Here is a 14,430-nt window from a genome sequence, read left to right on the forward strand (position 1 = left end):
TCTCTTCATCAACACTGTCGGGCAGCGCCTCTCCCTTCCGAGATCCCTTCCCCGGACTCTGCCTCGGATCGTCAATTCTCACCTGGTGTTTCTTTTCGTGACATACCCCACTGGGGGCTTGAAACAGAATGGCGCCGAACCAAGGTGACGAGGATGTGCAAGCGTAGGTGTCCGACGATCACATGTGGCCGACAACCACCATGCTGACCTCTACCAGCCTTTCAAGGACACCCCACGAATTCCCTTACAGTTCCATGATTGAGCACGCCCGTCGTCCTTCAGAAGCCTATGTCAACCTGCATGCCAATGTCGAAGCCAAGTACGTCTGACCTTGACATGGCTCTGCCGAATCTTAGTGACTTGACTGACATGGATGGAAAGGATCAAGAACCCTTTATGGGGCATCCCCCGGGCAAGGTTAATGGCCGACGTCGATGACTTTTGCCGTAGGAAGGACCTCAACGACTTTCGCCATCTCATCCGACAGGGCGCCCTCGTTGCCCAGGATCCCACTGGCTATGAAGATATTGAGGGCGACGAGAAGCTCAACGACGACGAGATCGAAGCGCTTAGGAATGAGATCCTCCACAAGTGGCGCGTCCCCTTCGTCCTATACCTGACTGTTGCTACCTGCTCTATCGGCGCTGCCGTGCAAGGATGGGATCAGACGGGCTCAAACGGTGCCAACCTCGAGTTCCCGTATGCATTCGACATTGGCTCCAACAGCATCCGTGATAAGCTCCTCGTCGGCCTCGTCAACTCTGCGCCGTACATCGGTACTGCCTTCTTCGGATGCTGGCTATCAGACCCCCTAAACCAACGTTTTGGCCGACGGGGGACAATCTTCTTCTCGGCCAACTTCTGTCTCTGGCCAGTTCTTGGGAGCGCGCTGTGTAACAATTGGAAGCAGCTGTTTGCATGTCGTCTACTCCTTGGTATCGGGATGGGAACCAAGGCGTCAACTGGTAAGGAGATCCTCTTTCAGGGCTGGGTGTGTGTGTTCCTCTTTCGTCCAAAGGCTAACGGGTGTCATGATAGTCCCCATCTTTGCTGCCGAAAACTCGCCCGCCCCGATCCGAGGTGCTTTCGTCATGAGCTGGCAGATGTGGACAGCATTTGGCATATTTCTCGGAACTTGCGCAAACGTGGCCGTCACCAAGATTGGCCACAACGCTTGGAGGTATCAGCTTGGGTCGGCATTCATCCCTGCCGTGCCCCTGTTGATATTGATCTACTTCTGCCCCGAGTCGCCGCGTTGGTACATGAAGAAGAATCGGTATAGAGACGCCTTGCAGTCGTTGCTTCGCCTACGCAATCACCCTGTGCAGGCCGCCCGAGACTTATACTACATTCATGCGCAGCTCGAGATCGAACTCGAATTTATCAAGAAGGGCAACTACATAAATCGCTTCATCGAGCTGTTCACGATCCCTCGAGTGCGCCGAGCCACCCTCGCCTCGTTCGTCGTCATGATCGCACAGCAAATGTGCGGCATCAACATCATCGCGTTTTACTCGACGAGTGTTTTTAAGGAATCAGGGGCCAACGACAACCAGGCACTACTGGCTTCGATGGGCTTTGGGCTCGTCAACTTCGTCTTTGCCTGGCCTGCGGTCTGGACGATTGACACCTTTGGACGACGGTCTCTGCTCCTGTTCACCTTTCCCCAGATGGCATGGACGCTCCTTGCTGCTGGGCTATGCACCCTGATTCCTGGAACAGGTGGAGCTCATCTTGGCCTTGTGGCCATGTTTGTTTACCTCTTTGCGGCCTTTTACTCACCCGGCGAGGGCCCAGTGCCGTATGCATACTCGGCCGAAGTGTTTCCTCTATCGCATCGTGAAGTTGGCATGTCATGGGCCGTGGCAACGTGCTTATTCTGGGCGGCTGTCCTGTCCATCACGTTTCCCCTGATGCTCGACAGGCTGCACGCGATAGGGGCCTTTGGTCTGTACTCGGGCTTCAACTTTATTGCGCTCATCATGATCTTCCTCTGGCTGCCAGAAACGAAGCAACGGACGCTGGAGGAGCTCGATTACATCTTTGCGGTGCCTACCCGCGTCTTTATGAAGTACCAGGTAACCAAAGCGCTCCCGTGGTGGATCAGACGATGGATCTTGTTCCAGCGAGACGTGACGCTGGAACCTCTATATCAATTCGACGTTGGCGAGCCTGAAGACAGTCATAGCACCGATGCCGGATATGAGAACGACAAGGCCAAAGTTGAGCTCAAAGACACGGTTGGGCTGACAGCTGGGGCTCAGAATACCATATGAGTTTGGCGAAAGACCGGTGGCATTGGCGTTGGATATGTTTGATGATTTGATTTGGAAAGCATTGCTTGTGCTCTATGATACCCTGGATGAACGGAAAAAAGGAGCAGGCGAATGGACTAGGATCAATCTTTTTGTTGAACGGAGATCAATAAGATACCCCCACGATGGAGACAAGTTGGACAACTTATGTGACGTCACGAGCGAAGAAGTCATGATGACGGCCTGGTTGGCAGTAGTTTCATGAACGGTTCTGCAGTGAATAATAACTATTTGCTCACGGTAAATAGGCAATTTGCCAAGACCAAATAGACGGCCTTGGCCAGTGACGTCGTGAGAGCGGAAAGTGAAGCGGTTGACGTGGACTGGAATTCCGTCATTGAACCGCCCGCGAGCTACGGATACTGTACCGGCGCCGGAGCCGACGGATGGAATGGATGATCAACGCTCAGCAATAGAAAGGCTTCTCCACCCGTGACGAAGTTGCCAAAGATTGGGATAGGCTAGGACACCAGGACCGGCGGCCGGCCAAGTTTGGCGGTTACTGACCAGAACTGGACTAGGCAGGCAATGGCGGTATTCCCAAGTTGGGCTGTTGGTCGACCACACCCACACACAAAGTCTCAACACGAGGGGATTCGACGTCATTTTGTTTATGCCGCGCGCGTAGGCGCATACCGACTTACAAAAGATGTTCCGCTCAAGGCGATACGATACGACATGAGAGGCGTGCCGTGGGGTTCTGCAACCCGGGTGTTGTTGCAGCACGGCCAGCATTTTCCGGGGGAAGGATCAGATCGATCAGATCACGTTGCATTCTGGTCTGGGCGGAGAAGGAGGAGGAGGGCGTGATCCAATTCTTTTGGTGGATGGGATGAGCAATGTTGATCGGCGGTCGTTGGGTTCGGGCCCTGGCCGATGGGATTGGACGGGGCGGAAGGACAAGGAGAGACAATAGGGGTTCAGCGGTGAGGTGTTGAGAATGCACAGTGAGACTGTTGCGCCCTGGGGATGTACAAGAGACTTGGTGGTTTGATCACGACGACGATGAAGAGTTGAAGTTGAAGAAGGTGTTGGTTGTTGAAGTGAGATCGTGACCCAATCTATCGGGGCGAGCTTCCCGTTCCTCCACCCTTCAATCAGCGGTCAATTACCGCCCCAAGCTCCCTGTTGAAAGGAAGGCAATCGCTGTCGAGCCACGAGCTTGGCTGCCATCGAATGCTACATAGGGGAGGTGAGCAATCGTTTCAGACAAGGAACAGCATTGGATCTCTGCTGACCGGAGCCCTGACAATTTATGAGACTATAATAATATCAGGGTCCTGACGAGTTAATGTCGTCTACACGGGTCAACGGCATGGCTGGATGGTATTCCACATCTTGGCTGCGAGAAATGATGAACGGGGGGCTATGCAAGCCAGCAATCCAATCCTTGCGCAACCCTTTTTTTTTTTTTGTGTTGTTATTCTCTGACACGTCTTGCCAAGGCTAATGTAGGAAACCATGTCTAGCAAAAAATGTGTGAACATGGAGGAGAGATGGGATCATCAGAGGTTGGGACAGCAAACCAAAACCAGGCCTGCAGGGGCTAATTGCTTGGTTTCTCATCGGTGGTGGCAACTCACGGCGGGCCTCTTTTTTTCATTCTTTTAGTTTCCAAGGCATTTTTTTTTCTTTCTGTTTTGCTTTCATCGGGAGACAATAACGCCCCGAGGACCCATTTTGAAACGTCATGGGGAAACGTGTCCGTCATCGTCGTCGTCGTCGACTTAGACGTTGGGCCTTGTCCCGATCAGATCAGAACGAGGCGTCGTGCCGGGGCCGGCAGTTGTTGGAGGCGTGATGGTGGGTGGTGGTTGCACAACAAAAAAAAAAGTCAAGTTCCCCTGGTGGCGCTGACGCTAGATTTGTCGAGGTTGACGAATGGAGAGAAAGTGGTTGGTTTCGTCTCGTCTTTTGTTTTCTGCTTGGAGGTTGCGCGTTCACATGTAGGTGGTGCTTCTTAGTGGTTTCAACGACACAACAAGGGAGGAGTCTAGCCGTTACACGAAGGGTGGGAGAAGAAAAGAGACTAAATGCTCATGTGCTTCTGTTCACGGAAGACCTCACATGTCGTCGAATAGGATAAAGACAGTGACGCCAGGTTGCACAAGTGATTGACATGAAGAATGGCGCCTACCTCGCTGTCCATCCTCGTACTGTAGAGGTTGGCCGATGAGAAGGGACCCCCTCTAGATCTTGGACGCAAATCTTTTCCATGATAGGGGCTCTCTACGGGGGATGATGGAGGGCCGGAAAAGATGGAGACGAGTTCAGACTCTCGGGATGTGGATGAATCGAGAGGTCCAGAGGTTGATCGAGAGGCAGAGAGCGAATCCCTCGTGTTGAGATGTGTTTACACCCCGCCCTCCCCAGTTTTATTCCCACGTTTCTTTTTCCATTCTCGTCAGGACTTGACAGTTTACGGAAGGATGCTCTCTTTCTCTGTTGGTGTTGGTGGTGGTGCAATATCAAAGCTGTCATGGAGATGGATGCCACGCATTACCGTCATTTAATGAAGCCAGCCACGGCTCAGTCATCCTTGGCGAACTCTGTATACTGTATGCATCCGTTTTAGCCGTCTGATGAGCAGTAAAGCACAAAAATCAGCACATGGATGCAAAACAAAAGCCCATCACGCATCTGTCGTCTGTTTACTCCCGCGCGGCCGCCCTCACCTCAAGCCCGATCGGGAGACGTGAAACAAACCCTCCATCTGCTGGCGCCGCCAGTGGCTGCCGGGGGGCGGCGCCTCCCCCTGGACCGGCGCTGGAAACACTGCCAGCGCCGCGAGATTACTGGACAGCGCTGACATTTGGAGGGGGGACGCCCCTGAAGCCAGCAAAGAAAAAGGCCCTGGCGCGGATCCTCTTTCAGCTGGTAGGGCTCTTGACAGGCCCCTGGAGGGTAGGACCGACAAAGTAAGAAAAAAAACCTGATGGGTGGCTGGCCGCCCCAAACCGTTCTGGAGCTCCTCAAACCTTGGAGAGGACGCGCTGACTGTGGATCATTGCCCCCTTCTCCACGCTGGACCCATCATGGCGTCGGTACGTACTGTACATGTACGAAAACCCCCTTTCACGCTCACAGGCACTCACAGACACACACACACACTGGGCAAGTCAGTCACACTCTCTGCAGGTACATGCGTATTCAGGTACCCACTGCACAGTGCCACATCCCACAATCCCACATGAAGCACGAGCCTCGGGGCAGGACCACGACAAGGAAGGCGCCAGGGAACCTCCACCTCATCCATGATCCCCGAAAATCTCCTTCGTCAACCTGCGTCTGTTCGTTCTGTTCTTGTCCTTGTCTCTCCCTCTCTCTCGTTCTCTTCTTTCTTCTTCTCCACCAGCATTCGTTCCAGTCCCTAAAACCGCGGTCCTCCCACCCCGGCCTCCCCTCCTTTTGATCGCTCGCTTCTTCCTCTTTTTGTTTCCTGGATTCCCTCTCGTTTCCTACCAGGTCATTATCCTCCAACTGCTTGCCTGTTCTTCGCTGGAGAAGACGGCAGATCACCCTCGTTCTTTTGTTGGAAAAGAGGAAAAAAAGAGGGCAATATCTCATGGGATTGTTGTAGTGTTTTCACCTGCATTTGTTTCCTTTGAATCTCATATCCTACAACTACAACTTTGGGTTTGGCATCATCTGCCTGGAGCAAGCCTTCAGCGGATAACTTTCCCACCAAAACTCTCCTATACCTAGCAGATTGTTGCGATTGAGGATTTGATATCCCATCGCCGTCTCACATCTTCCCTAGCACTACCCGATCTGACATCCCCCGACGTTATCGGTTTCATCATCACCCTCGACACGTTCTACAAGTCAATTCCACACGAGTCTCACATCGAATCACCTCCACAAGCATACCTCCCGTCTCGAACTCGGTCCTACCCCCCGACTCCCTGGTTGGAGTCCCAACATAAATCAGCATGAACCACCATCCTTCTCTGTCCCCTCGCAACTCGCGACACTCGGGCTTCATCCCTCTCGGCGGTGGTAATAGCAACCGCGACATGACGGACGGCATCCAACTCACGCCGGTCAAGAGCAACGCCTCCAACACCGGTCACAGAAAGGCCGAGATGCCTCACCCTACCAGCTTCGACAGCGCCTCTGTTCACGAGAACGAAAAGTCGGGCCATCACCATGGACATCGCGGGCGCCGGCGCAAGGACGGCGAGACTCAGCTCTCGCGTAGTAACACCGGCGATGAGGCTGCCTCCCTGAACGCTATGGGCCGACTGTACAACAAGATCATCGGCTTCTCCGTTGTTACCCGATACCTCGTCTACGTTGTGCCTGTTGGTCTGCTCCTCGCCATTCCGCTCATCGTTCTGTCCGCCATGGGCGAGAAGAATGGGCTTGCCGTTGGCAAATTTAAGGGTGGAAATAACGATGGCAAGCCCGGCCCTCCTCTGTTCAAGATCTTCCTCTGGATTGAAATCATGTGGCTCTCGCTTTGGGTGGCCAAGGTCGTCGCCTGGTTTCTTCCCGCCATCTTCATGTTCTTTACCGGAGTTGTGAGCAAGGGTACCCGGAAGTATGCGACTGTCCTCGGCAACCTCATCCTGCCATTCTCCTTCTTCTTCTGGGCTCTGGCTTCATACGTCACCTTCAAGAATCTGTACAGGGATGAGGACAGGAGCGGCACGTTTGTGCCATGGTGCCAGACGATGGGTCGCGTTCTGGGTGCCCTCTTTGTCTCCTCGGCTGTCTTCCTCGGCGAAAAGGCCATTGTCCAGCTCATTGGTATTTCTTACCACCAGCGATCCTTTGCCAACCGTATCAAGGCCTCTAAGCGCGAGGTTCACCTTCTCGGACTTCTCTACGATGCCTCTCGCACTCTCTTTCCCATGCACTGCCCAGAATTCGCCGACGAGGACTATATCATCAACGATAGCATTGAGATGATGCTGCGAGGCAAGAAGGGACACAAGCGGGCTGGTTCCGCCACCCCTATGAAGCTTATCGGAGAAGTTGGCCGTATTGGAGACAAGGTTACCTCTGTCTTTGGCAACATTGCCTCCGAGATTACTGGCAAGAGCGTGTTCAACCCCAACTCGGCTCACTCGATTGTTCTCGAAGCTCTCGAGAAGACCCGAAGCTCTGAGGCCATGGGTCGTCGTATCTGGATGTCTTATGTCGTTGAGAACCACAACTCTCTCGTTCTGGAGGATTTCCAGGAAGTTCTCGGACCTGCATACAAGGATGAGGCTGAAGAGGCGTTCTACATGATCGACGGTGACGATAACGGCGACATCAGCCTCGATGAGATGGTCCGAAAGGTTGTTGAGATTGGCACTGAGAGAAAGGCAATTGCCGAGGGTATGAAGGATATCGGTCAGGCTCTGCGAGCTTTCGATAAGATTCTCCTTTTCGTCGTGCTTCTGATTGTTGTCTTCATTTTCCGTAAGTCGATCTCACTCGTGGAGACATGGGAGTATACTGACCGTCTACTTAGTTGCCTTCTTCCAGAGCAGTTTCATTGCGACTCTGACTACCGCGGGAACTACGCTGCTCTCGCTCTCTTTCATTTTCGCTGTCACGGCTCAGGAGTTCCTGGGTTCCTGCATTTTCCTTTTCGTCAAGCACCCGTATGATGTTGGTGACCGCGTTGACATCAGTGGTACCAAGATGGTTGTCAACAAGATCTCCCTCCTCTACTCTGTTTTCCACCGCCTCGATACTATGCAGACGGTTCAGGTATGTGGTTAAACTCGGCCAGAAGCAACAAATAATGCTAACCAAGTGTTCAGGTGCCCAACATTCAACTCAACAACATCTGGATCGAAAACATCTCTCGCAGCAAGGCCATGCATGAGACCATCGAGGTTAACGTCTCCTTTGATACGTCTTTCGAGGACATTGAGCTGCTCCGATCCGAGATGGAGAAATTCGTTCGACAGCCTGAGAATGCTCGCGACTTCCAGCCTAACCTCAGCATTAGCGTTGGTGGTGTTGGCGACCTGGACAAGCTGCTTCTCTATGTCACCATCTCGCACAAGTCCAACTGGCACAACGATTCCGTGCGAGGCAGCCGTCGTTCCAAGTTCATGTGTGCGCTGGCGCTCGCTCTGAAGAAGGTGCCTGTCAACGGTCCTGGAGGTGGCGGTGAGCCCCTTGGTGGGCCGACCAACCCCTCATACTCTGTTGCCGTTACCGATGAATTTGCCAGCAAGAGCCGTGCGGATGCAGGCAAGGCCAAGGATGAGGCCCGCATGGTGCCTACAAGCAAGCAAGAGCACAGCGAGGAGAGCGAGACGCAGGCCATGCATGACTTCAACTCTCGCCCCCCTGCCGCCGGCGTTGGTGCCTGGGACAACAGCGACAACCACACTCTGGGATCGAACGAGGATCATCATCGCTCCAGGGACATTGAGACCCTCCGCACTGATCTCAGGCGTGAGAGCACTCGCGGTCGCCGCAAGGCTGGCGAGGGCGTGCCACAGCTGTCTTTGGAGACGGCGCCCCGGCCCAGCATTTCGATGACGCAGCCCAGCCCTCGCAGCATGCATAGTCCCTTCGACGAAGAAGCTGAGACTGGCATGGGCGCGACGCCTTACCACTCTAACCTCTCTGCCGGTCCATCTCAGGGCTCCCAGGGATACCAACCATACTTGGGAGGTGCTAGCAGCAGCAGCCACATCCAGACCAACGTCCAGCACCCCCTGCAAGGCGCCAGGTCCCAGCAAGGACCACCTCAAGGCCCTCCTCCCCAGGGACCACCCCCAGCCCCTCAGCGCTAGTGGACATGGAGGTGAAGGAGATGCAAGGTGTCACGGCTGATTAAAATGTATGGGCGGTAATGTGGAGTCGCTATTCTACGCGGTTGGATTTTTGGATTTTGGTAACTGGGTGTACATGGAAACAAACAAACATTGGGCAAGCTATCCCGTTATTACCTAGATTGGGCTACCCGCACAAATAATTGGGCGGAAGTATTGGTTTTACGAATCCAGACTATGGGATTGCTCAACGGGCAGCTCATATTTTACGAAGTTAAGAAATTAGATCATTATTATTTTATTCATCTGGTTACTGAAGACACTGCACCTGTATGAAATGTGAGACGGAGAGGCAGCTTAACAGACATGCTCAGGAGGGGGTACGTTGCCGTCCTTGGCTCCCAGATCCGTCTTGAGGACCCGGCCAAAGAGTTCAAGCAGGACCTCGAAGCAGATCTTGGTGATGGCTGGGTCGTAACGGCCCTTGCTGAGTTCATCACGGATGAAGGCATGCTGGGCCCAGGCGAACTCGTAGAAGCTGGTAACGACACCGGCCTCGCGCAGCTTGGCGCGGATAAGGTCACGGCCCGCATCGGGGACGTGTGTATCCTTGACACCAAAGATCATGGCAACCTCGCCCTTGAAGTTGTTGAAAAGGTCCAGGGTGTGGTTGCTGTTTTCGGGTGCAGTGGAAGAGGTGTTGGGGGCGTCATAGGGACCAAGGGTACGGGAATGGATGTCTGTGGCGAAGTAGGAGACGCAAGCAGTGATGCGAGGATCGAGCTGGCCTGGGTGTGAGTATATTTCATGATGTGAAAGATAGGACGATGGTAGTAACTTACAGCGGCGCGGACGGCGAGGTGGCCGCCAAGACACATTCCCGTAGCTCCAATGAGACCGGTGCAGGTTGGGAGGGAGAGGAGATGGTCAACAGTGGCGTATGAGTCGGCATCGTAGGACTCGAGGGTCTTTTTGCAGTTAGATACTGTGCGAGGATTGATTCATAGAGTAGTACCTTTTCGATCTTGAACTTGTTGCCGCGGTCCGTGTCTTCAACGTCGTACTTGAGGGGTTCCGGACCGGTGAAATCGTGGTAGGAAGAAGGAGCGGCAACAATGTAGCCTTGGCCGGCGATTTGACGTGCAAAACGGGCAACGGGACCGGTTACTGATGGGTGTCAACTTGTTGCTCAAGCAGGTTGTCAAGCTATCTTGTGAGATGCTAGAGAGTTGATAGGTACCTTGGTAAATCTCGCTAAAGAGGCATACACCTGGGAAACGTCTAGGATACAGATTAGCCAAGATCTATAAGAACAGATAGAACGAGACATACGCATTGGGGTATCCGGGAATTGTTGGATGAAAGACAAAGATCCCTAATCATGGCTGTCAGTTGGTCATATCATGGAATACCTAGTTGAGCGAGATTCGAGTTACGCATAGTGCTGTCCTTGCCATTGGCAGAGGTGGGGACGTCGACGTGAGACTCCTTGATCAACATTTTGAGTTTAATTGAATCGATTGACAGTACGACAGCGGCTAGTAAAGAAGTTTGGTGCTATGGTGAGCTATTGTCGATGCCTTCATGAGCTTCCCCTCCTCAGATGCCGTGCCCCTCGGCGGGGTGTTGCAGCCAAGGGAAGGCGGACCGTGATTGGCCGGATATTCAAGGTCTCCAGGAGCGGCACACGGACCGATCCTGGGCTTTCCGTGCATGGTTGACGGGGCACGGATAAACCGATCCCGATGTGAAGGCATGACAAAGCAACAGCCAAGTACATGTGACAGCATTCCATGAATACTTGGGAAGTGGAATTCATGGTGTGCTACCGAGGCATGCATGAAAGAGACAGCGAATTGGCCTGGCCAGTGACTGCATGGCCGCTGCGCTGCGTGATGTGTACCGACTGGACCCTCGCACCGCCTTTTTTTGGTGGTCAAAGGTCAGAAGCACCCACATACGAGCAGGGATGAAGCAAAAGGGCTCCCACCTTTTAAGGGGCTGGCTCTGGCTTGCTTGAGGTACGTGCTGCGGGACAGAGGGGGGAGGGTACGTACCTTGGCGGCATCACAAGGATCTTGCATCTGTCCCGTCTTGTTTGTCCAGGTGGTCACAACTTTTTGGTCGTCCGACGGGTTTCCCGACTATTCGCCCCAACAAATACATACAGTACAGATACTCAAATTCTTTGATCTCCTCATTGTTGCTACAACTTCAAGTCTGTGCAACACAAGTTTCGTCATATCAGCCTTTCTTACCTCTTTATTTCCCGTTGCCAAGGGGTTCCCACGCTTTGTCAACGGCTGGATGCACGTCCTTACTTATTAGCTGTTTAAGCTCTCTCCCTCCATCTCTGCTACATCCCACACACAACACCAACAACCCGCATCCCGCAACCGCACCCAAACCGCGACCATGAACGGCCACTTCTCTGCCGTCGGCGAGAAGCCAGGCGCCGGAAGCTATGAGCATGGCGTCCAGGTCATCGACGAAGACAAGGAGTTCAAGTATGCTTCCCAATGCTGCTCTTACTAGGTCCTCCTACCGCCACTTTGGCCTTTACTGACCGACCACCTCCCTCGCAGCGATAACCTCAACGAGTACCTCCAGCTCACCTCGGTCGCCGAGTCTGGCTTCAACTACCACCTCATCTCCGTCTTTGGCTCCCAGTCCACCGGAAAGTCGACCCTGCTCAACAACCTCTTCGGCACCGACTTCTCCGTCATGTCCGAGACGGAGCGCCGCCAGACCACCAAGGGCATCTGGATGTCCAAGAACAAGCGCGAGGAGAGCGCCGGCACCAGGATGGCCGATAACATCCTCGTCATGGACGTCGAGGGCACCGACGGCCGAGAGCGCGGCGAGGACCAGGACTTTGAGCGCAAGAGCGCCCTGTTCGCCCTAGCCACCAGCGAGGTCCTGATCATCAACATCTGGGAGCATCAGGTCGGCTTGTACCAGGGAGCCAACATGGGGCTGCTCAAGACTGTCTTCGAGGTCAACCTGCAGCTCTTCCTCAAGGACAAGCAGTAAGCTAGACGCTGTGTGATGCATGCATGTGCCACCTCTAACATTGCCTAGATCAACTCCCAGGTCCCTCCTCTTCTTCGTCATCCGCGACCACCTCGGCACCACCCCCCTGGGCAACCTCCGAACCACTCTGATCCAGGACCTGACAAAGATCTGGTCGTCCATCTCCAAGCCCCAAGGCCTCGAGGGCTCTCGGATCGAGGACTACTTTGACTTTGGTTTCGCCGCCCTGCCCCACAAGATCCTGCAGGCCGACAAGTTCACCGAGGAGGTGCAGAAGCTGGGATCAAGGTTCACCGCGGGCCACCGGCACGGCAAGCCGGGCTTGCATGGCGATCAAGAGCTCGAGGGCGGCCTCTTTCTCGCCGAGTACCACCGGCGCATCCCGGCCGACGGTTTTTCCGTCTACGCCGAGGGCATCTGGGATCAGATCGTGAACAACAAGGACCTCGATTTACCCACCCAGCAGGAGCTTCTGGCCCAGTTCCGCTGCGACGAGATTTCCAGGGAGGTCTTGATTGACTTTGATCTCATTGTGGCGCCCCTCGAGGATAAGCAGGCCGAGGCATTGACGCTGGGTGTTGCCACCGTCTTACCCGACCTCGGTGTATCTGGAAGCGAGGCTCGCCAGAAGTGCATCAAGGCTTTTGAGGTGCAAGCGAGTCGCTACCACAAGGGCGTTTATAGTCGTAAGAGGCAGGAGCTCGAAGGAAAGATTGACGCTCGACTCAAGGCTCTCTACCAAGGACAACTAGCAGCGGCTCACAAGGCCGGTGTCGCTGCTTTTGGCGAAGCAGTTGCCAACAAGGTCAAGGCTGGCCAAAAGGCCGGTGGTGCCTATGAATTCGCCGAGATTGTCGCCAATGAGAAGCGCAAGACTCTGGACATCTTTGGCGTCGAGACACAGAGCCTGTTCATTGAGGGCGTGGCCTGGACTAACTTTGAGTCGCAGCTCACCCTGTTTGAGAAGGAGCTGGATGAGGAGAGCGCCAAGCTGCGAAAGGAGGAGATGCGACGACTTGCGACCCGGGTTGAGCGATGGGTCAAGTCCCGACTGAATGATGCGATCGGCCTCGAGTTCAACAAGTTGGGCAGTGGCCGAGGCGGCTCAGGCGCGCCGGAGACGGGTGAAAAGCCCCCTACTGAGAAGGATCTTTGGGACAGAGTCTGGAACGTCTTTACAGGCATCGTCAAGGAGGCCGAGAGTCGCTTCGCTGAACGAGCCAAGAGCTTCGATGCTACCAACGAGGAGGTCGAGATTGGCACATGGCGGTTACGCCGAAAGAGCTGGACTGCTCTCCGCGAGAAGATTGAGGATGAGGTGATGGAGGGCAACATCCTGCTCAAGCTTCGAGAGAACTTTGAGGACAAGTTCCGATACGACGAGGCCGGTGTGCCACGGATATGGCGACCCACCGATGACATCGAGGGCATCTACACCAAGGCGCGAGAGTCGACACTCACCCTCGTCCCTCTGCTGTCCAAGTTCAGACTCTCCGAGACGAACAGCCTACCCGACCTCCCTGGCTTTGTCGGCCCGCAGCCAAGCGGCGTCGAGGCCAGCGACGAGGAGGATCTGGCACCCATCGGAGGTATCGATGAGGAGGACGGCAAGAGCCTCGAGGAGGAGATGACTGTTCTCAGCGAGGGTAAGCGTCAGGATCTCGTGGTGAGGTTCAAGAAGACGGCCGACGGAGTTTACGTCGAGGCCAAGCGTGGAGCCATCGGCGGAGTGGCTCAGATTCCGTGGTACTTTTACGGCCTGCTCCTGGCCCTCGGCTGGAACGAGATCTTTATGGGTACGTGTCTGCGATTACTCGTCAACTTGATGTTTACTGACCATTCCTCCAGTTCTACGCAACCCCTTCCTCTGCCTTCTCATCCTCGTCCTCGCAGGAGGCACCTACGTGGCTTACACGCTCAACCTCCTTGGCCCTATGATGTCGATGGGCAACGCGGCGGCGACGCAGGGCGTCGAGATTGCCAAGCAGCAGCTTCGCGACTTCATCACCAACTCGGACACTGCGCGTCAGGCGGTTGGCATGCCTGCCCGCAACGACACGGACAACATCAGCATGGACACCTTGGATAGCCGGGGGAGAAGGGTCAATAACAACTCTTCGCAGCGGGACGACGACATCGATGATATCTGATGTGATTGATCCTGGGAAAAAGGTCAATTGTCTTCTTTTTTTCTGTTGTTTAGTTGTGTAACTACCTAGACCTTGCCCGGGCATGATTAGCGAATGAAACAGGATATAATGTCTACTTGATAACCAAAACCCCCTCCATTGCGCCCCTATTTTGTCATGACATTACCAACCATGTATATCTCTTGCGACGCTTCAACATGAATC

The 14,430-nt window shown here is 54.3% G+C and overlaps 4 protein-coding genes across 4 annotated transcripts; 3 read left to right on the top strand and 1 right to left on the bottom strand.

The window, feature by feature from the left end:
• Nucleotides 1–200: 200 nt before the first annotated feature.
• Nucleotides 201–2,276, top strand: MRS44_001291 (uncharacterized protein; the record flags this gene model as incomplete). The annotated part of the gene is made up of 3 exons (XM_065623632.1): nt 201–319; nt 382–995; nt 1,039–2,276. 3 exons carry the CDS (start codon nt 201–203, stop codon nt 2,274–2,276), a joined length of 1,971 nt encoding a protein of 656 aa, XP_065480070.1.
• A 3,971-nt stretch (nt 2,277–6,247) lies between these two features.
• On the top strand, nt 6,248–9,064 carry MRS44_001292 (uncharacterized protein; the record flags this gene model as incomplete). The annotated part of the gene is made up of 3 exons (XM_046267408.2): nt 6,248–7,727; nt 7,780–8,021; nt 8,075–9,064. The coding sequence occupies 3 exons, from the start codon at nt 6,248–6,250 to the stop codon at nt 9,062–9,064; spliced, it is 2,712 nt and encodes a 903-aa protein (XP_046138447.1).
• Nucleotides 9,065–9,400: 336 nt separating this feature from the next.
• Nucleotides 9,401–10,543, bottom strand: MRS44_001293 (uncharacterized protein; the record flags this gene model as incomplete). Its single annotated transcript, XM_046267410.2, has 6 exons — nt 9,401–9,826; nt 9,886–10,011; nt 10,059–10,210; nt 10,284–10,324; nt 10,376–10,418; nt 10,480–10,543. The coding sequence occupies 6 exons, from the start codon at nt 10,541–10,543 to the stop codon at nt 9,401–9,403; spliced, it is 852 nt and encodes a 283-aa protein (XP_046138446.2).
• Nucleotides 10,544–11,458: 915 nt separating this feature from the next.
• MRS44_001294 (uncharacterized protein) lies at nt 11,459–14,226 on the top strand (the record flags this gene model as incomplete). Its single annotated transcript, XM_046267409.2, has 4 exons — nt 11,459–11,550; nt 11,629–12,072; nt 12,125–13,872; nt 13,925–14,226. The coding sequence occupies 4 exons, from the start codon at nt 11,459–11,461 to the stop codon at nt 14,224–14,226; spliced, it is 2,586 nt and encodes an 861-aa protein (XP_046138445.2).
• Nucleotides 14,227–14,430: the final 204 nt, after the last annotated feature.

The sequence above is a fragment of the Fusarium solani genome (genome assembly GCF_023522795.1).
Source record: "Fusarium solani strain SB1 chromosome Unknown bctg00000000, whole genome shotgun sequence".
In the NCBI taxonomy this organism is placed as follows: Eukaryota; Fungi; Ascomycota; class Sordariomycetes; order Hypocreales; family Nectriaceae; genus Fusarium; species Fusarium solani.